This window comes from Benincasa hispida, chromosome 11 (genome assembly GCF_009727055.1).
Source record: "Benincasa hispida cultivar B227 chromosome 11, ASM972705v1, whole genome shotgun sequence".
NCBI classification, from domain to species: domain Eukaryota; kingdom Viridiplantae; phylum Streptophyta; class Magnoliopsida; order Cucurbitales; family Cucurbitaceae; genus Benincasa; species Benincasa hispida.
This window is the reverse complement of record NC_052359.1, coordinates 34,049,677-34,076,700: the sequence shown is the minus strand read 5'-3', so window position 1 is coordinate 34,076,700 and position 27,024 is coordinate 34,049,677. Positions and strand designations below refer to the sequence as shown.

The 27,024-nt window shown below is 36.9% G+C and overlaps 1 protein-coding gene across 3 annotated transcripts; it reads right to left on the bottom strand.

Annotated features, from left to right (window-relative positions):
- Positions 1–2,950: 2,950 nt before the first annotated feature.
- On the bottom strand, positions 2,951–14,944 carry LOC120091015 (dephospho-CoA kinase). 3 transcript variants are annotated; one of them, XM_039048799.1, is made up of 4 exons: positions 14,596–14,944; positions 13,351–13,469; positions 12,970–13,115; positions 2,951–3,662 (listed from the first exon to the last, which is right to left on the bottom strand). In XM_039048799.1, the coding sequence occupies exons 2-4, from the start codon at positions 13,456–13,458 to the stop codon at positions 3,215–3,217; spliced, it is 702 nt and encodes a 233-aa protein (XP_038904727.1). In that variant the 5' UTR covers positions 13,459–13,469; positions 14,596–14,944; the 3' UTR covers positions 2,951–3,214. The 3 variants fall into 3 exon arrangements, with proteins under 3 accessions (XP_038904727.1, XP_038904724.1, XP_038904726.1); XM_039048796.1 differs by having other exon boundaries at positions 14,636–14,944; XM_039048798.1 differs by having other exon boundaries at positions 14,653–14,944.
- Between the last annotated feature and the right edge of the window lie 12,080 nt (positions 14,945–27,024).

Genomic DNA, 27,024 nt, shown 5'->3' with positions numbered 1-27,024 from the left:
TACATCCACTTTTCCAAGCACCTCCTAGGACTTCGATTAAAAAAAATTTCTTTTGACTCTTTCCACAGATGAGAACCGAACCACTACTTTACTCCTTTTACGGATTCAAGAGCAAACCCTATCATTTCCACAGGTTAGGATCCAACCGTTACAATGTTTTGAAACTTTAAATCACACAATGAAACTCTCTAAAAAGAGTGGGTATACAAGATTGAACTCACACACTCTAATCCTTACGATACAATTAAAATTTCTCTCAAGAATAAGATGGAAAGAAAGAAATTGGAAGTTTGTAGAGAGAGTAACAATTGTGACTTTTTTTTTTTTTTTTTTTTTTGCTAATTTTGAGGATTGTAAAATGTGAAAAAGTTAAAGATAATTTTGGAGAAGATGAAGTATAAAAAGAGGGGGAAGTGAGGTAAAAAGAGGGTTTTAATTTGAGTCATTGAATTGTTCAAAAAGTTAAATTGAATTGTTGATATTTAAACTCAACTAGGCGTTAGATACAAACAAAATATAATATAATAATATATATCTTTAAAAACATTTCTTTTGAAACCCAACAATAAAACAAGAGCCCACCATTTGTCAAAAACTACCATTAGACACAAACATTAAATTCATTTTTCCTTTTTTTTTTTAATTTAACAAAACCAATTTCTTTTAATTCTCTTTTCTTTCAATAAAAACTAAAATCCACCAATTGCAAATTTAAAGCCCCATATGTCAATTACCCTATAGTTCCAAGTGGCTTTCTTTAATGGGTCCAATCTGATGATTAATTTGCCACGCAACCATCTCATGTATGTTTTCCATTATGTTTCTTTTTGTTTTATCTTCTTCATCCAAACTCTGATTTTGGTAATTCAAGATGTGTCGGAATCGTTGTTCCAAGCTTTACGCTATGGACTATTCAAAATAATAAAATTATTAATAAACAAAATATGGTTTGTTATCTTCAAAACATTAGTTAATTAATTAATTAAAATTAATTAATTTGGGATTAAGGGTTAAAAGACCAATAGATATTACAATACTGGTGAATACTTTTTTGTTTAACATCCAATTTTACGAGTGACGGGTCATCCTAACACTTTTCCAACAACAATTATCATACTTTACACATTTATTTTTTGTCTAAGAAAAACATGTATTTTGCAATTTGCCCTAACATTATTATTATATAATATAGGCCATATATTTAATATATGTGGATAGATGTGACAAAGTAAGTGAAATATATATATTTATAGAATTAGACCAAAATTATAATATAGGATATATATTATATAACAACTTTATGTTTGTAATTGTTCTAAATACATTTGAAATAAACCTGGCAACATAGATGAAAATCAAGATTTGGTACTATAATTATATATTAAATGCAATCCACCAAATTTGGAGATTATGAATTTTATGTCAAAATTCAAAATATGTAAAAAGAAAAAATTGTAAGACAAATTAGGAAAGAAATTATCTCCTAAATTTAATGGAAATAGAATTTTTCTTTTCTGATGGGTTTTTAAAATTTTGGAAAGAAAAAACTACTTGGGCACAAGATTTCCATTTTTTTCCCCATATTTTTTGTCTCTTCGATTTTTTTAATAAAAAGGCTAGAAATTAATGGGATATTATGAACTTTCGGACTTGATTATTATGTCATATTGTAAAATATTAGGCTATTCATAAAAAAGAAGGATGGATTTAAGTCATTCTTGTAACTTGACATATTTAATTAGGCTATTAACCAATAAAGCCTTGAAAAAAAAAAAAAAAAAAAAAAAAAAAAAAAAAAAAAAAAAAAAAAACTAAGATCCAAAAAGCAAGTGTTATCAATAGTACTATATTTGGTTAGAGCCACATATAGAAAAATAAAATTAAATCAGTACACTATGTTACCCAGATCCTTCTCTATATTTCGTTTCTGTATGACACAAGCTACTTTGGACTATGTCATTCCAAATTGATAGTATCATTCCTTATAAGAAATATTTAGGAGCTCCCATGCATGTTGTATTGAGGATAAAGTATATTGTATTCTCAAACAAAGCATGTTGTGTCAAGATGTTGGATGATCTAAATCTCATTTGATAACTATTTAGGTCCCGTTTGATAATATTTTGTTTTTTATTTTTTGTTTTTTGTTTTTTTTAAATTAATCATATTACTTCTCCATTTCTTATCATGATTTTCATCTTTCTTATGTACAATGGTTGAATTCTTAACCAAATTCCATAAATAAAAACAAATTTCTAAAAGCTAAAAGCTACAATCCCATTTGATAACCATTTGATTTTTTATTTTTTATTTTTGAAAATTAAGCTTATAATCATTACTTCCACTTCTAAATTTCTTTCTTTCTTTTCTACTTTTTACCAATGGTTAAAAAACCAAACCAAATTTTGAAAACTTAAAAAAGTAACTTTTGTTTTTGAAATTTGAATAAAAATTCAACTATTATATTTAATAAATATGTAAAATATTATATGAACTTATAAAGAAATAAACCTATTTTTCAAAAACCAAAAACAAAATTATTACACCAAATGGAACCTACTTTTTTTAATTTTTAAAATTTTAATTTTTAAAATTTGATTTGACTTTTTAAACCATTGATAAAAAGTGAAAGTAGAAATAGTGTCTACAAACTTAATTTTCAAAAACAAAAACTCAAAAACCAAATCGTTACCAAATGAACCTTTGTCTTTAGTTTTTAGTTATTAAAATTTACTCTAAATACATCAACTGCACCTCTAAATTTCTTGATCTATGATCTATTTCCTACTAATCTTTTCAAAAATCAAGTCAACATTTGAAAAGTAAATAAAAGATAAAAAATAAGGTTTTAAAAACTTCTTTTTAGATTTTGACTAAGCATTCAACTCTTTTATTTAAGATAGATTAACACTTGATTGATTGGAAGGTAGAGAGGTAGAAGAAAATAAACTTGGTCTAAGATAGCCAATAAAAATTTCACTCAAAACCTTTTTTCTTTTTTGAGCGTGGCTTTAAATTTGAGCTTAACCCAACTGTTGCAGATGTGCTTATTATCCTTGTATCATACACAAACTTCATTTAAACCAACAAAGATATCACTTCCTAGTACATTATTCTATGAAGGAGATCAATAACACAGATCATGCAATTATATGGGATTGTCATGGAAGATAACTCTTTTCAAAAATAAGGGTAAGGATGGCCATGAAAATACCTAAACTCCACTGTAGTAAATTTTTGTGCAAGTGACAACACTGATGATGACAATAACCAGAGTTGACAACGCTCCTTGTCCGGAAAGCATGAACTCAGTCCAGGACAAGGGTTTTGTAACCTCAGATAGCACTTCCCGAAACCGTTCGTTCAAGTCATCGAGAGATCCAGTGTTGTCAATCACAATGTCTGCCTTATCCCTTTTAAGGTCCAATGCCATTTGAGCATTTATTCTGCTCTGAGCATCTTCGTCGCTCTGTCCATCTCTTGCAACGAGTCGTTGAAGCTGCGTTTCAGGATCCACCCATACAACAATTGTTGGTTTTGTCCATCTATCCATCTTGGCTTCAAATAATAAGGGGATATCGAGTACTATAACCTTGTAACCTTTCATCCATAACTTCACAATCTTCCACAAGATTCCAGAGGATATGTAAGGAGCCAATAATCTATAAGAAGACAATAGATTCAAATTAGCACCTCAATAATCAATCATTTTTTAGTATTCTTCAAATTAAACAGTTAAGGTCATAAGCATAATACTTTCATATACCAAACCTATATATTCATCCTTTTTTTTAAATAGAAGAAAGGATTTCATTGATCAATGAAAATATGCGGGGGGGGGGGGATCCAAACATCTTATGGTAAGTTACAGGAAAAAAGTTTGATTGAAAATGAAAAAGATAAGCTATTAAGTGTAAAAGGATGATTATTTTACACCAAAAAATAGTAGAAAGAACCCTATCCATAAAACGCTCATGAGAAGAGAATGCGTCCTTGAAAATATGGTCATTTTGTTCTCCCCAAAGATGTCGTCAGAAGAAGGCACGAACAAGAGCCAACCAAAGGGTCTTCCACAAACTACAGAAGGGGTGTCCCACCAAAACAGGAGCAAGGATGCCATAGATAGAAGTACGAAATGGCACAATCCAACCATAAACTTTCAAAAGAGTGCGCACCAAAACTGAGATGCAAAAGGACAATGTATAAAAAGATGATCGGGAGATTCAGCATTTGAACTTCAGATAACAAACCAAGAAGGAGACAAACGCATATAAGGAGTTCTACGTTGTAACTAGTCAGTTCTATTGCCTGCACCCAAACTAAGCTTCCAAAGAAATATTTTAATTTAAGTTCCCAAAGAAAGATTTTAATTTTCTTTGGATAGTGGTCTTTGCAAATTACCCAAGAAAGGGCTTTGATGAGATTGATTTCAATTCCACAAAACCTGTGTAGCTACAAGCCTACGATAGCATCTCAGAATGCATAGGAGCATTTAGATGATTAAAGAGGGTTCTTTTTAATGATGAGAAAGCTAATTCTGTTAAGAAGTGTAAAAGTACAAAAAGAAAAGAAAAAAAAATGTGGGAGGGCACACATAAAAACAGGCCAAAAGCAAAGGGGGGAGCCTGGATAATGAAAGGGGTCTTAATTAGTTGTTGGCATCAAGTTGGACAACAGGAACTTCCGATGTCTTTGCCCTTTTCATTTAAACCAATAAAGATATCACTTCCTAGTACATCAAGATGTGTTTGCCCTTTAAAGGACCAAACCTGTCAGGAAGGAGATCAGGTTTTGGACTCCTTCCCCTCTCTTCATATTATTGCCAAGTCTAAATTGTCTCATCTGTTCAAAGTTGCTGAGCGAAGACATCAAAGCTTGGAATATTGACTTGAGAAAAGGCCTCCTTGATCTATCGAAAAATGGGCTGATTTCACTTCCTTTCTCCAATTTAATTCCCCTGGTTCGAGACAAAAAGAAATGTTTGGACATTAGAAGGTTCAGACTCCTTACAAGTGAGCTCAGGTAATAAAGCCCACCATTTGAATAGGATTTTTTTTCAGCATGAGTTGATTTTGAAAGGCCATCGCACCAAAAAACCAAATTCTTCATCTGGAAAATACTAAGTAGGCTAAATACCTCCTAAGAGAACCAAAGAAGGAACCCGAATCTGTTCCTTTCTCCAAGTCATGACCAATGTGTTAACCTTTTTGTTCTGATCTGGAATTTTTATTAGTCAATGTTATGGTCTAGTTTGGAATTTTATCAGTCAATGATATGGTCTAGCTTGGTTCGCTCCAAACAAGGTGTAAGATGGGCTCTTAATAGCCATCAGGATGGTGCTTCAAGGACCACAAAGCTAGAATCCTATGGTCAAGTGCAATAGGGCCTTTGTTTGGATCATACAAAAAAGTAACTCCAATATTGTCTTAAATAAATTGAATTAGAACCTTTTGTTAACTTTGTGACCATGTATAGAATACAACTTCAAATTTAAGTGCTCCTAATAAACTTTTTGACAAATGCCTACATTTCTCATCGATTTAGATTGACGTCTCATGGCTTCTAGGCTGTTCTAGTTGTGCTTAAATACACAGTTCCCTGTTTCTTATAAAATATGTGTGCATGCACGTGTGTGTGTGTTGTCAACCAAAATTAAGGAGAGATACAAATAATCTTAATCCAAAAAAGAAGCATGGAGTAAACAGTGCTCTGAAACAATTTCCAAGATAAGAACCCTTTAGAGCATAAAAAGCATTCATATTACAAGCCAAAGACGTTAAATAGTCACAGAAACAAAAACAAAAACAAAAAAGTTTACCACACAAGCTTCCCTTTATCACGAAAAGGGGATGTAGTCAAATCTCCCACATAATTTTCCAGGAATGAGAAAAAGTAGAAAAGACGAAGACAAGGTTTACATGGAAAACCCTAGGTCAGGGAGGAAAAACCACGATAGATAAATTCTTATTAATTTGTTACATCTATAAAGTACCATAGACTCAAAAATAAATAGACTTAGAACCTTAAAATTGCAGAGAGAGAAGTAAAAGACTAAAACGCCCTTGAGGCAAATACACCATATTTCAACACTCCCCCTCAAGTTGGGGCATAGATATCAATATGATCCAACTTGCTAACACAAGTATCAAAGCTTTGTCTTGGCAATCCTTTAGTGAGGACATCAGCAACCTGTTGGCTTGAAGGGATGTAAGGAATACAAATACTGTCGTTGTCTAGTTTTTCTTTAATAAAGTATCTGTCAATCTCCACATGTTTTGTTCTGTCATGTTGCAATGGATTGTTGGTAATATTGATACCTGCCTTATGATCGCAATAAAGTTTCATAGGTTCATGACTGTTCTAGTGAAGATCAGATAAAACTTTCTTCAACCATATCTCTTCGCATATTCCTAGACTCATAACTCTATATTCTGCCTCAACACTACTTCTAGCAACTACCCCTTGTTTCTTACTTTTTCAGGTAACAAGATTACCCCACACAAGGTACAATATCCAGAGGTTGATTTTCGATCTGTAATAGATCCTGCCCAATCTGAGTCAATATAAACTTCGATGGATCTTTTGTCATGTTTCCTGAATATTAAGCCTTTTCCCAGAGCAGATTTCAGATACCTCAGAATTCGAGTAACGGCCTCCGTATGCTTCTCGTAAGGAGCCTGCATAAACTAACTAATCATACTGACAATATAAAATATACCTGGTCTGGTATGAAATAAGTAAATCAATTTTCCTACGAGACACTGATACCTTTCTTTATTAACAGGAACTCCTCCCACAGAATCTCCCAGCTTGGTATTGACTTCAACGGGAGTATCAATGGGTTTACATCCAGCCATCCCTGTTTCCCTCAACAAATCCAGAGTATATTTCCGTTGAGAAACATATATTCTTTCTTTCGATCTCGTTACCTCCATTCCGAGAAAACATCTCAGACTACCAAGATCTTTGATTTCAAACTCATTTGCCATTTTCCGTTTTAATTTGACAATCTCTGTTGCATCGTCACCTGACAAACCAATGTCATCAACAAACACAATCAACACCGTCATTTTCCCTGATGCTGATCTCTTTGTGAACAAGGTATGATCAGAATGCCCCTGAACAAAACCTTGGGACTTAACAAAGGTGGTGAATCTGTCGAACCATGCTCTCAAAGACTGTTTTAAGCCATATAAGGATTTTCTGAGTTTACAAACCCAACTATCAAATTGTGCTTCAAATCCAGAAGGATGGCTCATATATACCTCTTCTGCTAACTCACCATTCAGGAATGCATTCTTTGCATCAAATTGATGGAGAGGTCAATCTTTGTTAACAGCAACTGAGAGAAGAACCTGGATTGTGTTTAACTTTGCCACTGGAGAAAAAGTATCTGAGTAATCAATCTCATATGTTTGAGTAAATCCTTTAGCAACTAGTCTGGCCTTGTACCTATTGTTGAAAAATGTTGTTTTAGCCCTAAAGGCATTTTGGTTTTTTACTTGGTATCTACAATTTAGGGTTTATGATTTTTGGCTATTTATATTTGTGCCTGGGTACTGTGTAGCGTGTATCAAAATTAATAAAACTCTCTGTCGTGGTTTTTTCTCCCTGACCTAGGGTTTTCCACGTAGATTTGGTTTTCTTTCTTCTACCCTTTATTTTTCAATAAGATATCAGAGAAAGGTGATGAAACCTTAGCTAGGGTAGAAGAAATTCAATCATCAACCCTAGCAAGAGATGGAACTCCAGCGAAAAATTCACAAAATACTAAAATTAGGGCTGCTATCGATCGTTACCTTCGATCTCTTCTTAGCCCAATGCAGATTCAGCCGCAGCCGTTCAGAGCAGAAGCAGTCGCCCAGCATTGGTTCGTCCTCAGTCGTGCCCCAGCCAGTCGGCTTCTCGTTCGCACAGCACCAACCAGCACCAATAATTCCAGTCAGCCCCACCCCTTCGATCATGCAGCAGTATCAGCTTGGACAACTTCCGATCGGGCGGTCTCCTTCTCACCCAGTCGTTCAAGCTTCATCGATAGGGGGTTCAACAACCGATCAGCCGATCGTTCAAGCCTCGTCACACTGGGATCAGCTGCCAACTCTACAGTAATTCCCGGCAGCTTCCAAGGTTCGACGCTGCCTCCTTCAACCTACCCAGCCACGTCTCTGCCCGGTTCGTCAAGCCAACCGCCAGTCCAGTCTTTTGTCTAGCCGGTTCATGCTTCTTCCATGCCAGGCGAAACATCCTTTTCAGGGGCCTATAGGCAGAAACATCTCATGCCTACTCCGTTTCAAGTCGAGTCAATGGGTTATGACAGGACCATTGGATTTCAACAACAGTTGGCTAATTTACAACAACAGATTTCTGCATTATTTTTCAATACCTATCAAGGGTCCCATCAGACTTATACTTAATCGTGAACACCCACTTGCACCCAATCATTTTATGGCCTTTAGGAGTGCAACCAGATCCCATGTTCCATTTGTTTCGAGAGCTTTCATCTCTTCCATAATAGCAACCTCCACTCGGGAATTTCCATGACCATATGCACATTGGTAGGTATTGTCACAGTATCCAGGTTGGTAGTGAAGGCTTTAAACCCAGACGCAAGTAACTGTAAGACAGGAAACTATGCATAGAGTACCTCGTACATGACCTAGTCCCTTTCCATAGTGCAATTGATATATCAAGCGTGGCATCGCAATCTCCTGGTTTATCTAACTTCTCATCAGTACAAGAACGGGGACCACACTTGCCAATTTGTGACAAGTCCTCCCTCCCCTGAGTATCTCCTGTTGACTCATTACTACTTGTAGTTTCAACCTTGTCTGGGACAATCTTATTAGTCTCACCATTCTCACCCACATCACCTCCAACACAATCATGCTCACCCACGTCACTCCAACGCAATCATTTTCACGTTCAGAACCATCATAAAAAACAGAAGTACCTTGAACTTGAGCTGGTACCACTTCCGATTCTTGGATAGTTTCCAATGGAGCAACATGAGGCACTATTTCCTTTCTAAGATTCTTCCTGTAGTATGTTATCCAAGATACTTGTTTAGTAGGAAGGACAGGGTCATTTGTATCTAGAATAGACACAGAAATGAAGTCCATAGGAATAGAATATGTAGATGAGTTAGTCTCTTCGCTAGTGGTCTCCTCCTACAGAGGACTAACGAGACAAAAGGGTTTATCCTCAAGGAACGTAACATCCATAGTGACAAAGTACTTCCTTGAGGACAGATGAAAGCACTTATAACCCCGCTAGTGAAGCAGATACCTGACAAAGGCACATTTCTAAGCACGATGAGCAAATTTAGTTTGGTGAGGACTGTGGCTATGAACAAAGGTAATACACCCAAGCACCCGAAGGGGGACATCTGGGATGAGACGCGTGGATGAGAAAGACTCTCTGAAACACTCAAAGGGTGTGTGGAATTTAAGAACACGGGAGGGCATCCGATTAATAAGGTGTGCAGCAGTTAAAACAACATCCCCCCATAAATAACAAGGGAGAGACGCAGGAAGCATGAGGAAACGGGCATCCTCAATAAGGTGGCAATTTTTTCGTTCGGCCACCCCATTTTGTTGTGGGATAAAAGCACACAAATTATGATGAATGATGCCTTTCGAAGTTAAAAACTCGTGTAGGGTGTTATTAACAAACTCCCGCCCATTGTCACTTCGAATAATAGCAATCTTCGTATTAAACTGTGTTTCGACCATAGTATAAAACTAATGGAAAACAAATGTGATTTCCGACTTATCAATAAGAAGAAAGACCCATGTAAGACGGGTGTGATCATCGATAAAAGTGACAAACCAGCGCTTACCGGATAAGGTAGTGATGTTTGAAGGACCCAAACATCACTATGAACCAGACGAAAAGGTTGGGAAGGTTTGTAAGGCTGAGAGGGGAAGAAAGCCCTGGGTTGTTTTGCACGTATACAGACATTACAAGATAATGAAGAAATATCCACATTATGAAACGAATAGGGAAACAAGTATTTCATATATTGAATGTTTGGATGACCAAGGCGGAAATGCCACAACAAATAATCTTTTTCAAAAATTGTAAATGAAGATAATAAACTAGTCCTAGACCAACTCCTAGTGGTAGCATCATTAGAAAGGAAATAAAGACCTTTATCATGTCGGCCAGTGTCAATCGTCATTCCGAGCTCAAGTCTTGAAAGGAAACAACATCAGGTGAGAAAATAACTCTGCAGCTTAAATCCATAGTTATTTTACTTATAGACAGCAAATTGTAAGAGATCTTTGGCACGTGTAACACATTCTGTAAGATCAATCCATGGAAGGGAGACAAATGACTTTCTTCTGCAACAAGAGCAAAGGACCCAGTTGCAATCCAAATCCTCTCATTTCCAACACTTGGAGAATATAAGAGGAGTCGATCAAATGAACCAGTTAAGTGATTGGTCGCTCCTGAATCTAGTATCCATTACTCTTGTCCCTCAATAACAAGACTAAAAGATTGAGGGGTACCTGAATAGATAATCGCACTGACCACAACAGTACCTGGGTCACTTGGGTTGGTCACCTGAGACTGTGCAGCAACATCAATAGACTCACTCACGAATGCTCTACTAGATTTTGACTTGTCATTTGAAGGGCGATGTTTGTCATTCGGGGGTCGATCATGTAGTTTCTAACACTGATCCTTCGTATGCCATGGTTTCTTGCAATGTTCACATATTGGCGGAGATTTCCCATTCTGCTTGTCATTATCAGACCCTGATGATTTCACCCCGAACGCAGCTCTCTTATACACATCTAGATGTGTATAAGAGACAGTTCTAACATTGATCCTTCGTATGCCATGGTTTCTTGCAATGTTCACATATTGGCGGAGATTTCCCATTCTGCTTGTCATTATCAGACCCTGATGATTTCACCCCGAACGCAGCCGAGTCAACAGTTGTAACGACAGAACCGTTCATAGCACTCGGCCTATCTTCCTCCAACCTGACCTCAAAGCAAGCCTCCATAAGGGACGGTATCGACCTTTGTCCTAGAATTCGACTGCGAACAGTATCAATTTTGAGTTCAACCCAGCAAGAAAATTATAAACTCGATCAGTTTCCTCAATCTTCGAATATTGAACTCCGCCACATGAGCAATTCCAAACAATTTCTCAACACAAATCCATCTCTTGCCACAATAAAGATAGTTTATAGAAGTACAAAGTCACATCCATGGTTCTTTGTTTGCATTCAAGGACCTATTTCTGTAATGTATATAAGTGTGATGCGTTTTGCCTTTAGAATACAGCTTCTGGACTGCGTCCCAAATATCCCAAGCAGAAGCAGAATAGAGAAAAGGTTTTCCGATTTGGGGTTCCATGTTGTTAATCAGCATTGAGCGGAGTAAGGAGTCTTCTCCCTTTCAAACACGCTCTTGAGGGTCCCCATGGTATGGTCTCGATATCTCGCTAGTTAAATACCCGAACTTAGGTCTCCCCTCGAGAGACATTTTAACGGATTGTGACCAAGAGAAATAATTCTGGCCATACAGTTTCTCTCCTGTGATTACCCCCTATAAAATTTCCCACAGATCCAAATAAAATATTTGCAGTAGGTAAATGAGGGAAAGCAGTTACCGGATGTCCATATACAAAGGTAGACTGGGTGAGAAATCTGAGTGGGAATTTGTTTGGAGATTTGTGGTCCCAAAAACAGCTCCAAGCGCTGCAATTTATTGCTAAAGACCAGCCAATTGTTATTGAACTCCAATCGGGAATAGACTCATCGATCCTAAGCCACCATAACTAATCAACCCATACTGATAGGGAATGTAGGGGGTTGTTGTAGGATGTTTCTGCCCACATGAAACCGAGGAGGAAGCTTCCCCCATATGATCAACGGCTCGAAACTGAGGCTGGACAGAAGGCTGGTGTGACGGCTGAAGGGCTGACGCTTCGACTGGAAGAAATAGCGCTTGGAGAGTGCTCGATAGAAGCGGCGTTCCGACTGGAAGAGCGTTGGAGGACGGACCAGCTCGGAAGTGGCGCTCAAACAGCTCGATGCTAGAGCTGGAGCCTAGCGCAATCGGCTGAGGGATCAGCGCAAAGCTGGTTCCAATCGCCTGCACAGCTGGAGCAATTCCCAGTTGGATCGACACGTCTGGGTTAGTCCCAATCGACTAAGTGGCTGCTTGAACGTGCAACTGAGCGACTGGCGGAATCCCGATCGACGGCATGGCTACGAGGGCTCCAACAACGGCTAGATCTTGTGTGGCGCGGCTAGGTTGGTCCCAATCAGCTACTGTGACTGCACTTGGTTGAGGATGGATCGAAGATATCGGTCAACGACAGCCTGAATTGCAGTGGTATTTGTCGCTTCTGCCATAGTTCCATCACTTGCTAGTGTTGGTGATTGAATTTCTTCTATCGCAGCTAGGACTTCATCACCTTGCTCTGATACCATATAGAAAAAAATGGAAGAAAAGACAAAGACAAGGTTTACGTGGAAAACCCTAGATAAGGGAGGAAAAACCACGAAAGATAAATTCTTATTAATTTATTACATCTACAAAGCACCACAGACTCAGAAATAAATAGACTTAGAACAATCTTAAAATAGCAGAGAGAAGTAAAAGACTAAAACACCCTTAGGGCAAATACACCATATTTCAACACCCAGCAACTCCAATTACAACCCAAAAGATCATAAAACACTAAAGGACTCGACTTTCAAAGTAAAATAGCATCCCCAAGGAATAGATTGGTCCTTTGATGCTTGTTTATAAAGCACACGCGAGTCTCGCACCAAAGAGAACCATTAGAAAAAAAACCAGTGGCGTTACTTCCCCATAAATAAATAAATAAAACTAAAAAATTGGAAAACTTCATGATCAAAGAGCTAGAGAAACAAGCAAAAAAAAAAATAATGGCACAGCCATATACGGCTAAAGGCCTAGAAATCTAACGCTTGATTTTTCATACTGATTTAGAAGTTTCCGCTTTGCAGGATCAGCAAAAACAATTTGTCCCAGTTTTCGCCTATCAATTTCACCATTAGCTAGTAAAATGTCCTCCCCGAAAGCTGAAACAACCTTCTTCCAGCCACCAGTTCCTTTCTCTACCACATCCTGCAGACATTCAAATAGTGAAAAGTAGGCTATAGTAAGGATCCAATTGTGAAGGCACGACACATTATTTAACATTCTAATTTGTTTGACTATTATGGTTTCATTAATTTCAAATGTCATTCAAGATCTATTATGTTGCCGACTTACACAAGTTATGAGGGTAGAAAGAACGGTGAAATCCAGAAATCCTTTCCTTTTTGTTCTATATTACACATAAAAAAAGAGACAAACATACACGAGCTATGAGGTCAGCATCAACTATAGGAATGTCGTGGGCCTTGAAGAGTTTGGACACAGTGCTCTTCCCCGAGGAAATCCCACCAGTCAGACCTACTATTCTCATTCTTCCTTTATCTGCAAAATCATAGATTGTGTAGTTTTATATAAAACTCAGCATAAATACATTAATGGTGTTGGGGGAAGGGGGGAGGGGGGGAAGAGCTCCCATCCATTACTTCATTAATAGTAAAAAGCTTTTCTCTTTAAATAATAGCCTAACAATGGCCAAAAAATTCCGCATTTGAAAGAAAATACAAAAATTAGACTCACCCCGCATTTATAAATAATGTTCTCTCACCATGAATCAGGCATAGTATAACTACTCCACACATTCTCTATCAACTAATACATGTCAAATCGATTACCAACCTCTAACTTGAGCATCGGAGAACCTTCAGTCAACACCATAGTTGTTATTCAAACAACTCCAATGAACTTTTTGTTCAGTAAGTTAATGGACGTTGATAGAGGAATTTTGACATTCAAAATGATAGCACAGTATTTTTTTTTTCCTTTGTCATGGCTTACTATTTGACCATAAATGAACAAGAAAAAATTAGAAGCACGGTATGTTTCACCACAAATCATCACTGCCGATATTTGACTGAAGTCTGGTTATGATAATCAAAGTTACCAATTTATCTATATAGATGTCTCGTCCGATTTGAATTGGTGAATCTAACAGTTATCATCCAATACCGACGTTTATAGATCCACATCAATTGGAGTTGTTACCAATTACCATTATTAGTATTTCCATTACATCAGCCATGATCCAAGTAGATAATATTTATAATTTATCAGCCACATTTATCCTATTTTTCATGCATAGATGGTGCAGTTGCTAGTCCTGAAAGTTCCACGTTGAAGTTAACTGGCAAAGAGTTGGTGAGTTCCAGACAGTGCTATTTCAACTTCTTAGAATGCGATTTTTTTTTCATTTGGGAGTTAGGGCATTAGCACAATGATATCTCTAAGCATGCCCCAAGCAATTAAACTACAGTAGATTAAAGAGAAAGCTAACAAGACATCGAATGAAATGGAAACTGTTACCATATGTGTTGTGCCATAATTTACCCAATTAGAATCTCTCTTATATTTTTCCTATTTTATACTTTTTGTAATCTCCTTTGTGTATAGATTCACACTTGTAATCCTCTTTGAAATACAGCAATGACATCAATAAAATACAGAAACTGACATGGTATCGGAGTCAAACATCTAGGTTGCGTTTAATCTACCTCTGCCGCTCACTCACATCTTTCTGGCGCCGTCCAAATCCGAAAACCCAGACCCACCAGTCACCGTTCACTGCCAGGCTCGCATCCGAAAACCCAGGTCTACAAGTCCGCCGGTCATCGTCCGTGAAGCTCTGCCTTTCCCGTCAGTTCACTGTCGTTCGCCCAAAGTAGACAGGCCCGAAGCTCCACCTCGAAGTTTTTCAGATAATAAATTCCAGATCCGAAACTCGCTGCCGCCGCGACTTTGCCGGGCAATAGACAAAAATGACCATTTGGGGATTTGGACTTTGTATTTTTATTATTTTTAACTCACATGACGATGAAAATGAGGTAAGCTTAGAAAATTTTGTATATATAATTGTTGTTATGTCTCCTTTATTAAATTCTCGCTTTTAAATTTCAATAATTAATTTATCAAATTAATTTTAAATTTAACAACCAACCTACAACCAAAAAATTATTATATAACCAAAATTAATTTACACAAAATTCTCCACCAAAATTAATTATTTTACAACTCACAACAAAAAAAAAAAATCTATTTACAAAAATTCTCTTCACGAAATTGTGATTCACAAAAAATTCTCTTCACCAAGTCATCTCCAGAATGAAAAGTTTGCGTTAAATCCAAAAACTTGTACTTCACGAAATTGTGATTTTGTATACTCCGTAAGAAGGTATGTATTCCATTTTGTATTCAATAGTTCGATCATTTTTTTCATGTTAGAATTCATGTGTTTGTATTGATGCTTCCTTGCTTGCTTGTCTTTTTTTCTAATGCCATAAAGAAGCATGTTTGAAATTTAAAAAAAAAAAGAAAAAAGAAAGAAAGAAAGAAAAAATGATCGAAAACTATTTTTTAAGATACCTGTGAGTCTTCATCGGGTACAAAGCAAATGGGTTGAAATTACACCGGCGGGCTTCATGGGATAGGAACTGGAAACGAACAGGATTTGAAATTTTAGAGGAAAAAAAAAAGAAAAAAAGGATAGAAAAACAATTTTTTTAAGATTCCCAACCAAACTTCACAGGGTCTTCATCGGGTATATTGGAAATAGGTTTGAATCTGCTCGGGCGGGCTTAATGGGATAGGAACTGGGTATGGGGGTATGAGGCGACCCAGTTAGGGTCCACTTGTGTGCTAGGAACATCATTTGGTCCGTGGCCGATAAAGGTAACTCCAAACCCGGTCAATTTGTACTGGGCGTATATGGAGTATATGCTTATTGTTTTTGGCTCGGTGTTGTACCTAACTAGATATACAACCGGGTAAAGTTGGTTTTTTAATTAGTTTTATTTTTTTATTTTATTTTATTTTTTTAAACTACATTAATACATTTTTGTTATAAATTGTAGGAAAATACCTCATGTTTGGATTTGTTTTGGTTGCATTTGGAATGAAAGGGAAAAAGATTACGATGGAGGAGAGTTGCGATGGTTTGACATAGAGGTTGGAACGACTTATAATGAATTCTTGTCCGAAGTTTATAGAATAAGTGGTATAAATTCAGTTGAGTATAATCTTGTTATAAGATGTATACTTCTATTGAGGTCCAAAGCTCCTGCATTTGTAATTCGGAATGATGAAGATCTACACACATTCCTCACATGGGAAAAGGTCTCAGTAATACTTCTATACGTATCCACGCATCCAAAGTGTTCAAGAAATCAAGGGTTTCATCCAAAAAATTCGTATATCCAATGACCTGAAGAAATCCCTTCAACAACCAGTATAGTATATTGCAAGATGGAGTCGGATAGTCCATTGTCTCCCACATATTTTAGCCCATCACTTACTTTGTCGCCCAGTAATTTGGCAACTCATAAATTAGGGGATGATGTAGACCAAAGTCAATATTTCAATGATTGATCTTGGAGGGAGGAGGACGATGGAGAGGAACCCAAGATTAAGACTCATCATACACCTCACACAGAAGAACGAACAATCCAAAACTATGGAGGTTCGTCTCATGTTCCACATGCAACGAGTCGTGACTTATCACATCCACCTAATAGCACAATCGCCATGTCAGGTTAGTCTTATTCTTCTGAAAATGTAGAAGTTGGTGACATTTATATCTAAGAAGGATTTAAAGATGTGGTTATCTATGTTAACAGTTAGAGGTAACTTTCAGTTTATGGTGAAAAAGTTGACTACAACATTATACAAAGTTATATGCTTAGTTGAAGAATGCAAATGGAGACTTCAAGCTATTAAATTGAAAAGTTGTGAAATATTTAAGATCTCTAAATACGACAATGTCCACACATGTAGAAATGAAAATTTTTTCAAATTTGAATGCCATATTGTCTAAAAAAATATGTCATTCTATCTTGTATTATGGTGTCCATTTTGACTCAGTTACATCATATTCGAAAAACTTACATGCGAACATACCACAATCGCCACTCTCACATTCCAAGTTTGCATTCAAATGTAATCCAATCAATGAATCGAACACGAATAATTCTCTAACCTAGAAGTCCACACAAATAAGTACCTAGTGCATCCTAGAGAGGTTGAAAGGCATGTAAACAGCATCAACGTTGCTCCATGGTACATTGTGGTCAGTGTGTTGACCCTTAACGTACTTCAATACATTCGTCGCCTTATTACAATCGATAGTATGATGATCACGTCTTAGAAATTTCTAGATCAATGAGAAAATCAGACAATGTTGAGTGTAGGTATTAATAACAAATTGACCATGTGCATGAACCTAGGAATTAATATATATAACGTACGATTACTAAAATATCAGCTACGGAAAATTTTCGATGACATAGGTCCCGTTGGGCTTGCATTTTCTTCTTTATGAACATAAATAATGTGTCTATTACCTGTATGACAACGTTGGGTGTTTAATTAAATAGGGGCACTCATACACCTATGAGAAGCTTCTTTAAAGGTTTTATATCTCGTCATTCATCCACTCAGAAGGTGTTAACAGATTATTAAACCATTTTTTGTCCATTTAAGCATATGCATTTCTCCGTATCATTGCAACAGAGTCTATGTTGTCCATCCACTTCAGAAATTTAATATTCAGATCTTCAAGTATGTCGATGATGAGATTATACTTCTATTGCACTTTTTGCCTCTTCCAATCATTCCTTGTGTCTTTCTACAACATAGTTGATTTCCAAGAAATTTTCCCCATTCGTCCTCCATGACTTTCTATTAGATTTAGATTTCACATGTCTTGTGAACTTATATCGATGACCTACACAATAAACATGAGAACAAATTTCTCTGAGAATGACTACACTTCTATGTCGATTATAGTGTTATCTGATCAAAGAAATGAAGAAGTGAGAGAACCATAGTAAGAAAAAAATAAAATCTCAGTTATTAATAAAACTTTAATTATTACTAAAACATGAGTGCAACAATAGAAAGACAACGAAAAATATAATTACAAAAATAGGAAGACAATGATAATAAGAATTACACCAAAGTTATATTCGAGAACTTTTCAATGAGGTCATACCTCATCCTTTCGACCATCAATGCTTGACCCTTCATCTATAACATCCATTGCATCGTCAGCTGGAACTACAGATTCCCTAGTACATTGAGACAATGTGTCTTACGGATATGGAAGCTGAATACGAGAAGTTGGACTTTGAAAATGATGAGGATGTTGTTAAGGTTTCTCTTGTATTTACTTTGAGGTTGTGATGGTGAGGAAGAATTATGTGAACACGAAGTTGGATACTTATTTATTTACGGCGGTTGAAGACCTCAATCTTTCCAATCAACTAAATGGGGCGAGCTATTATTTTATAGAACCTTGAAAAGTCTACAAAGTGTGTTGGTTGGAAAATTTGAATATTATAAGAAGATGTGTGCCACGAAGAAGGGATATAGGACTCAAGCGCAGTCTAACCGGCTTCACGCTTACTTTCTTGGTACGTCGTCTATGTATTTGGATTATTTGGTTTGTTTTATTATTGTATATATAAGTGATTATGAATGCTGACATAGGTGTGGTTGTATGAGACTGCCCCGATGTTGGCTAGAGGGGCTGGTAAGCAGCTAAGCTCTGATGTGCTACCTAGAATGCTTAGATGGACGTCTACCCGATAAGTCCCGATGAGGAAACTGATCAAAGAGATATTAGAGTCACCTGAGGTAATGCTTATCTGTTTTGTGTGTGTTATATAGTTATCTATTTTAGTGGCGTTTATATTTAGATGAACGAAAATTGTGTTTTTCTTATTTGTTTTTTTTTCTCTGGCTTCGTAGCTGGACGGTGTGCTTTCTTTACATGAGTCTAAATCTGAGTGTATTTTTTGGGAAGTGCTTATACAGGACAGACCTGTACACCATGTAGTTGTTGATCTATTTCTTTATAATTCATCAATTGATGACGATGTACATGACTTTTCAAATGACAACCCGAATGGATTCATGGATGTTGGCTTTGAAAAACGTATAGGGAGTGGAATGGATATAGATAAAAGAATCAAATAATTGCTTAACAAAATGGGTGTTAATGGTGATATTCGTCATAATCCATCAAATTGGATCGATCATAGCAGTTGTGCTTCATTATGGGATTACAATGAAGTTCTACAAGAGTTAAATTGGTCAAAGATCAAGTTGTGAGGTTGGATAGGGAGTTAGGTGTGATGAAGCTAGATTTAGCAAATGCAATATCATTCATTCAGGAAAGGCATAAGGTAGAAAGCGGCATAAAAGTATCCCTATTTATACAGTTGAAGATACGTCTTGTGGTTACTTAACACAATACAATTTAGAGAAAACCCGAAGTACTTTATTTATTCGGATCTACTGACATGCGGCACAAGTGATGACCCTCAACATCAGTCTATCCATAAGAATGATGGATTGCCACTTGATGGGGAGAATTTTAATATACATGACAAAATTGAATGACGTGATGAAGTATCGAATTTGTAATCGAGATGAGATTGCACTTTAACACCAAATATCCAACCTTTTGATCGTATTGAGGATGCGGTTGATAAGGTAGTTTTTGACATTGTAAAGCAGGTGATGGAGTCCTTGACCACTAGTGAAAAATACTGCTTATGATAATGTGACGGTGGTAGAATCATTGAAGCAATGTGTCCCGTCAACGGCAAATTTGGCAAATGAGGTCGACAACTCTGAGAAAGTTGATAAGCTCGACAAAGAAGCGACACTCAACTATGTTTCCAAAAGTATGAAGGAACACTTAGAGAAGAGAACCTTGAGTGGAAGTAAGATCAACCAAAATCCATTTTTCATTGAATATAAATTTTACAGTAAACAAGAAACAAGATATACATTTATTTATAAATTACAGCATGCTAAAGAAAGGGTTTTAGAAACCTCACCTTTGAAGATCTTTCTTCAAGAATTCCCTCAAACAACACACGAACTTCTTGAAGACTTTCTCCAAGAAAAATCTTGAACAAGTTTGAAAAAACCAAAATGGTTTCCTCGGTATTCTCAGGATGAGAAATCAGGAGTGGTGGGCTCTGACTATATTAGATTTAAGGGAATTTTGTGGAGAGGAAGAAGGAATTGAAGTTGTTCACAAACAAAATCCAATTCACACACACAAAACTCTTTTGTCTGTTCTCATTGTCAAATTCGACTATCTTGGCAAGAAAAAGAAACCTTTTTTTTTTTTTCAATATGTCAAAATTAACGACCACCCACTTACATGGGTGGAGAGAAAAGAAGGGGAAGGGACTCTCTTATTATTAAAATAATAATTAATATAAATATATATGATAACTAACTTATCATATTATATATATAGATATATTAAATTATATGTTATATCAAATATAACATATAACCTATAGTTTTAATATTGTATTACATACAATATAAACTATAGTTACTCTTCACTCTTATATGACATTTAATATAAATTATATTCATATTAAATTTAACAACTATGAATCCAATTCATAGAAACTATATTTGAATCTTATTCAAGTCTCATTAAGCTATAATGTATCAAATGCATTATCATAATTATATCACATATAATTAAAACAACTTAATTATATCATATATAATTAAATCTTTTTACTAATTTGAACAATTCAATATTAATCCAAAAATTGATTCTCAATTAATCCTATTGAGCTACCAAGGGGACCTCATAGACCTGTAGCTTAAAGCTCTAACGATACATAAATAATTAATTAAACTCTTTAATTAAAATATTCATCATCCGTTAACTGTCCAGCACTCCACTAAAGACCGGCAGCTGCACTCTTCGCGCTACAAATATATTTCTATGTCTATTGGATATAACCAATCAACAGTATAATGACCCTTCATAAATTGTTCGTAAGTAAAACTAGGCCAAATTACTATTTGCCCCTGCAGTTACATCTAACTCCTTAAGTACCACTAATCCGTCTAATGAACAATAGATTATAGTCCAATTATGACTAAACCCCTCTCGGGCCAGGAGAAGGTGTGGCATCATATTGTTCAAGACCAGGAATCAGCCCTTAAGGGAGCAATTTATCTACTTACCCCTACTTTGGGGAAGGAGTGAATTCCATCTTGTGTAGTTGTGTTCCCAGCTCCACAATCAGACGAATTCCCAAAGTAGTAGGCTTGCTGAGTCGGTGATCTGACCACTCTCACCCATACAAATCAAAGGACCGCCCTCATAGGCAAGAATTCACAACTCACTCAGGATTCAAGTTCTATTACCTATGGTCATTCTGGTAAAATGTAAATCTTTATTATGAACGATGTTATATAATGAGACTAAATATTTCGTGGTCCGATCTCATATAGACTCCTTTGTATAGAATATCTTGCTCACATTTCTATATATGAATGATCGGGATTAGATCATTTGTAGCACTTTACAACAATTGTAACACCTGCAAAGTGGGTCATACTCGTAATGTCACTAGGACAAGGTACCCAACCTTATCCATCCACTACAGACCATTTAGGTTATCACTTAAACATGATCCACCTGTATGTTTCTACATACATGTTTAAGTTTTAAAGATAACCTTAAACGTTAGTTTATTGGTTTATGGTTAATGCAACTAAAATATCATATATTTTATATACAATGAATTTGAATAAAATATCATTTATTTTATTAAATACACAATGAGTTTGTTCAATAATGTTTACAAACTATAGGACCCTACGATATTTAGGGTATCAATCCCAACACTTATGGTGTTTGATGTCACTACAAATGCAAAACACAAGAGGAAGCCAGTTCACAAGTGCACTTTCAATGTTCTCGTAAAAAAAAGAGTAGGAATATGGACTTCATATGCCTTAATTGATAAGGATTCTAGGAAATCAACATCAATATCAGTGTTCACTCTTAACGGAGAGGCTATAGTATAGTACGACGTAGCATTAAGCAAGGTTGTATTACTGACTCTACCATGGAGGCAGAGTTTGAAGCTGCTAAAGCAATCGTCTGGCTTAGGAAGTTTTTGACATATTTGGAAGTTGTTCAAAACATGTCACTATCCATCACCATATATTGTGATAATAGTGGTGTTGTGGTTAAAAGATCTCACACTATAGAGTTCCATGAGCATGTTCGTATCGCTCCGATCTTACCGTGACCGAAATACATACAATATACATTCAATATACAGTTATGCAAACAAAACTTAATTATCGGCATGCTACGAACAAAGATAATAACAAGAGAAAGAGTCCATACAAGTTGAAGACAATCTTCAATCTTCGAAACTCCAACGCAGAGGAAACTTCAAGCAATCTACCACCGCCCAGCAACAGCGTCAATAAAAGCAGCACGAACAACTGTATAGGAACGCCGTGGGGATGACACCACCACTAATAAGCCCCGGGTATTCTCAGAGTGAAAACCCAAAGGGTGGGATTTGGTGAATTTGGTAGAGGAAGGAAAATGTGAAACACAAATCGTGTAGGCGATAAGCAAATGGGAGGGTGAAAGCCGCTATCGCGCATAGCAGAAATGCTTATTGTCTAGAGAAGCTACACGATCGTGTAGGATTTACTAAACGATCATTTAGAAAAGGTATACGATCGTTTAGTTAAATTGACACACTATACGATCGTTTAGAGAAGCTATCCAATCATGTAGGTGAGAGTGTGCGATCGTTTAGTGCGAGGTGGACGATCGTTTAGGCAGAAAGCGACTATCGTATAGGTTATCGCGCGATCGTTTTCTTTCACCAACGCACGCTTCACGAAATCTTTTGGACGAATGACGGACGATCGATTGAACGATTCAAAAATAAAACATTTTTCATTTTAATCCATTGGTTACCATAACCGACGTTGCCCACTAACCCACGTCCGAACGTGAAATTTGACATAATTATCTTATAATTAACCAATTAATTAATTAATTAATATAATCATATTATATTTATATCCTATAGTTTAATATCACATATCTACTATAGTATTTTTCTCCTCTACTTGATTTAAATCATATTTATATCTAATTTCCTCCAAAATAATGTATCTCATACATTTAGCCAAATTATATCATATATAATTAACCAATCCATTATATCATATATAATCGAACTTCCTCTTGTCTGAACATTTCAAATTAACCCAAATACTGGTTCTTGACTTTATCCAAGCTACCCAGGGGACCTAATGGACCTGTGGCTCGAAGCTCCAACGGTACGTGAATAGCTAACTAAACTCTTTAGCCACGAGATTCACCCTCCGTTAAATGTCAAGAATTCTACAAAGACCAATAGTTGAACTCTTCTTACCACAGATATATTTCTGTGTCCATTGGATATAACCAATCACGAGTACAATGACCCTTCACAGATGCTCATAAGTACAGCTGGGCCAAATTACCGTTTTGCACCTGTAGTTACATTTCACTCCTTAAGTACCACTAATTCCTCTAATGAACAATACAACATAGTCCAACTATGTGTGAAAACCTCTCGGGTCAAGAGAAAGTATATGGCACCACATCGTTCAAGTCCCGGAATCAGCCCTTAAGGGAGCTATCTATCTACTTACCCCTGCCTCGGGGAAGGAGTGAATTCCATCTTGTGTAGTTGAGTTCTCAGCTTCCAAATCAGACGAATCCCCAAAATGGTAGGTTTGAATCGGCGAACTGGTCACTCACACCCATACCAATCAAAGGACCACCCTCAATGGTAGAAGTTCCCAACTCACTCAGGATTGAGGTCATGTTACCTATGGTCATCTTAACGAAGTGAAGTCTTTGTCATGAACAGTGTTATATAACGAGACGTTAACACTTCGTGGTCAGGTTTTATATAACTCTTTGTATAGGACGCCCCCACTCGCATGTCCCCAACACGAATGATCAGGATAAGACCATCTGTGACAAGTCACAACACTTGTGACTATTCCATAACGTGGGCCGCATCCGTAGCGTTACCAAGATTAGGTTTCCGTCTTATATTCGTATACTACAGACTATTTTAGTTATCACTCAAGACATGATCCACTTGTATGTCACCATATACATGCTTGAGTCACATACAGATAACCAGGGATTTTATGTTTATTGGTTTGTGGTAAAGCAAATAAAACAAGTAAATGAGCAAAAATTCAAGATGTGAAGTAAATATCATATATTAACAACACAAGTGTTCGTACATACTACTTACAAACTACAAGGCACGAGACTTTAGGGTATCAACCCCAATAATCTCCCACTTGTCCTAAAGCGAAGTGGGGTGTACAAAATAATAAACTAAGGCATAAAAGCCTAGTACAAGAAAATCTCCCACTTGTCCTAGTCCAACTGCGGGCAAACTTGTAGATCCATGCTCTGTAGGTGATCCTCAAACACTTGAACCGTGAGAGCCTTCATAAACGGGTCAGCAACATGAAAATGGCCTGGATTAGACTGATCTAACTTATTTCCTCAACCTCTTAAGGCATCTTAGGACACATTTCCTTAGACAAAGTGACTCCATACCTGAACGGCAGTAGGCCCCTCCTGAAGTCCTACATCAAGTACTTGAGCAACATCTTGTCAATGTATGATGCCTGACACAATGCTAGCACTTTGTTCTTACGATCCTGAAAGATATGTATACCTAGAACAAACTGAGTCTCTCCCAAATCTTTCATTTGGAATTGAGTCGCTAGCCAGTTCTTAACTGCAGTCAGTAGACCTACATCATTCCTAATGAGTAGGATAACGTCTATGTACAACACTACGAAGACTACTAAAGCGTGGATGATCTTCTTGTAAACACAAGGTTCATCAACGTCGCCATCCCTGTCAACATCCTCCATTGCCTTCTTATAAGACAACGGATCCTCAATGTCGCCATCTGCTACCATAGCAAGAATTTTCGTGAAACCTAAATAGCAAAAGGGTGGGTTCGCAACCCTCCCACTACGTCGAGGTTCCCTAAACTCTTAAGGTAGAACCGACCTACTGGATGAACTCCTATCAACAGCTCTTGTTGATGTAACAAGCTCTTCAATAACTCTTGTTGAAGTTTCAGTAGTTTTATTGGAAAGCTCATGTAACACGTCTTTGCTTCGTGGACTGTGCTCCCTTATATGATCCTCCTCCAGAAAAGTAGTGTTTGTTGAAACAAACACCCTATTTTCCGTCGGATCATAAAAATAACCTCCTCGTGTATCTTTGGGGTAGCCTACAAAGAGGCATAATCTCGACCGTGGTTCCAACTTCTTGGAATTAACCCCAAGCACATGTGCAGGGCAACCCCAAATGTGGAAATGACGTAAATTAGATTTACGTCCATTTCACAACTCCAAAGGTGTTCTCGCAACACTCTTGGAGGGAACACAGTTGAGTATGTATACCGCAGTCTCCACTGCGAAACCCTAAAACGAGTCCGGTAAGGAAGCATAACTCATCATCGAGCAAACCATGTCTAACAAGGTCCTATTTCTCCTCTCCGCTACACCATTTTGCTGAGGTGTACCCGGCGCTGAGAGTTGGGAAACAATTCCTTGTTCTATACAATAGTCCTAGAATGCCGAGTCCAAAAACTCTTCACCTCGATTTGATCGAAGTGTTTTAATCCGTCTATCTAATGCATTTTCAACTTCAGCCTTGAACTCTTTGAACTTTTCAAAGGATTCAAACTTCTATTACATAAGATAAACATACCCGTACCTAGAGCAATTATCAGTAAAACTGATAAAATACTCATAGCCACCTCGGGCTCGCACGTTTATAGGACTACAAAGGTCAAAATGTACTAACTCAATAGGCTCTTTGGCTCTATAACCTTTTCCAGGAAAAGGTCGTTTAGTCATCTTACCCTCAAGGCAAGATTCGCACACAGGTAAAGAATTTTTTTCTAACTCACTTAGAAGTCTATTCTTCACCAATCTCTTAATCCTATTGAGATTGATGTACCCTAAACGTAGATGCCAAAGTTGGGCATTTTCTTTTAGAGAAATTCGTCCACGTTTTGATTAAGTTACGATAGTTCTGAACATTTCCATATTATGGAGGAAATTAATGGCTAACGACCTTAGCACATATAAATTTGATTCCAGATTTACTGTGCAAATAAAAACACCATCTTTAAGAGTAAATGCTTTATTCACATTAAAAGAGACAGTATATTTACATTGCAATAAACACTTTACAGAAATAAGGTTCTTTTTTAGTTTAGGAACAATATATACATCATTTAAAACAAGAAACCTATTATGTAAAGCTAACTGGAGTCCTCCCACTGCCACAGTTGAGACGATGTTCCCGGTGCCTACTCGCATCATCATCTCACCAGCCTCCAGCTATCGCCAAGGTCTAATCCCCTGAAAAAAAGAACAAACATGGTTAGTGGCGCATGAATCAATTATCCAGGCAGAATCATCATTCTCCACTAAACAAGTTTCAAGCACAAGTAAATCACATTTACTTTTATCGACCTTGGCCTTAGCCGTAGCTGCTTTCTTCTCTTTCAGATACCGAGGACAGTTCCTCTTCCAATGTCTATCTTGGTTGCAATGGAAACACTTTCCTTTAGCAACTTGTGGACGCCTCCTTGGGGCGACAGGCGATAGGATGAAGCAACATTTGCCTCACCCTTCTGCCTCTCCTTACTTTTCAGTAAAGATTGGTATGTCTGCAACTCGTTGTGGAGAGTTGTAAGGTTGTATTTCACTTTGTTAAGAATCACATTGCTAACAAAGTGCAAGAAACTCTTCAACATAGAATGCAGGATTATGCTAAACTGGCTGCCTTCATCTATGGTAGACTCATTTAACTCCACCACATTAAAGTGGACCATCATGTTTAGCACATGGTCACGAACAGAGGTGCCTTCTTGCATTTTGGAATTGAATATGTGTTTAAGAGCCTCATGCATAAGCTATTCAGACAGTTGTCCAAACATACCCCGTAGGGACTCCATGATCTCACGCGCTGAGACCA